The 431-nt window shown below is 68.4% G+C and overlaps 1 protein-coding gene across 1 annotated transcript in view; it reads right to left on the bottom strand.

The window, feature by feature from the left end:
* Positions 1–431, bottom strand: part of ADCY1 (adenylate cyclase 1 (brain)) — a 64,454-nt gene that overhangs the window by 42,323 nt on the left and 21,700 nt on the right. Inside the window, exon 10 of the mRNA XM_015568211.1 lies at positions 126–409. Coding sequence (XP_015423697.1) covers positions 126–409 — 284 coding nt within the window. The remainder of the gene's footprint in view (positions 1–125; positions 410–431) is intronic.

Raw genomic sequence — 431 nt, 5'->3', positions numbered from 1 at the left:
GGCCTCACCGCCCCCTGCCCACCGGCGGCCTCCCCCCTGTGCCATCTGGACCCACAGAGACAGACCCTGTGCCTCCACCCGGTCCCTCGAGACACACCTGCCGGGAGGACACTCCTCTCACCCACCCGGCCGCGGGCACCTCACCTCGTCGAAGTCGGCGATGATCTCATTGAGCAGCCGCAGGCACTCCACCCCCATGTTGTTGCCGTCCAGCTCGATGTAGAAGTCGTTGAAGTTGGGGATGGACGCGAACATGACGCCCACCTGGGCGTACGACTGGTAGTACAGGTCCTGGGGGTCGGAGGTCGGGTCAGTGGGCGGCCGGGGCCCTGCTGTGGAAGGGGCTTGAGGGGGCCGGGTCCCCCCATTGGCCAGCTCACAGCCAGTGCAGAGCCTGCTGGCTCCTGGGGGGGGTGGGGGGCAGAAGGACG

This window comes from Myotis davidii, unplaced genomic scaffold (assembly GCF_000327345.1).
Source record: "Myotis davidii unplaced genomic scaffold, ASM32734v1 scaffold1364, whole genome shotgun sequence".
Classification (NCBI taxonomy): domain Eukaryota; kingdom Metazoa; phylum Chordata; class Mammalia; order Chiroptera; family Vespertilionidae; genus Myotis; species Myotis davidii.
Note: the sequence above shows the minus strand (reverse complement) of the source record. Positions and strands in the feature narration are given on the sequence as shown.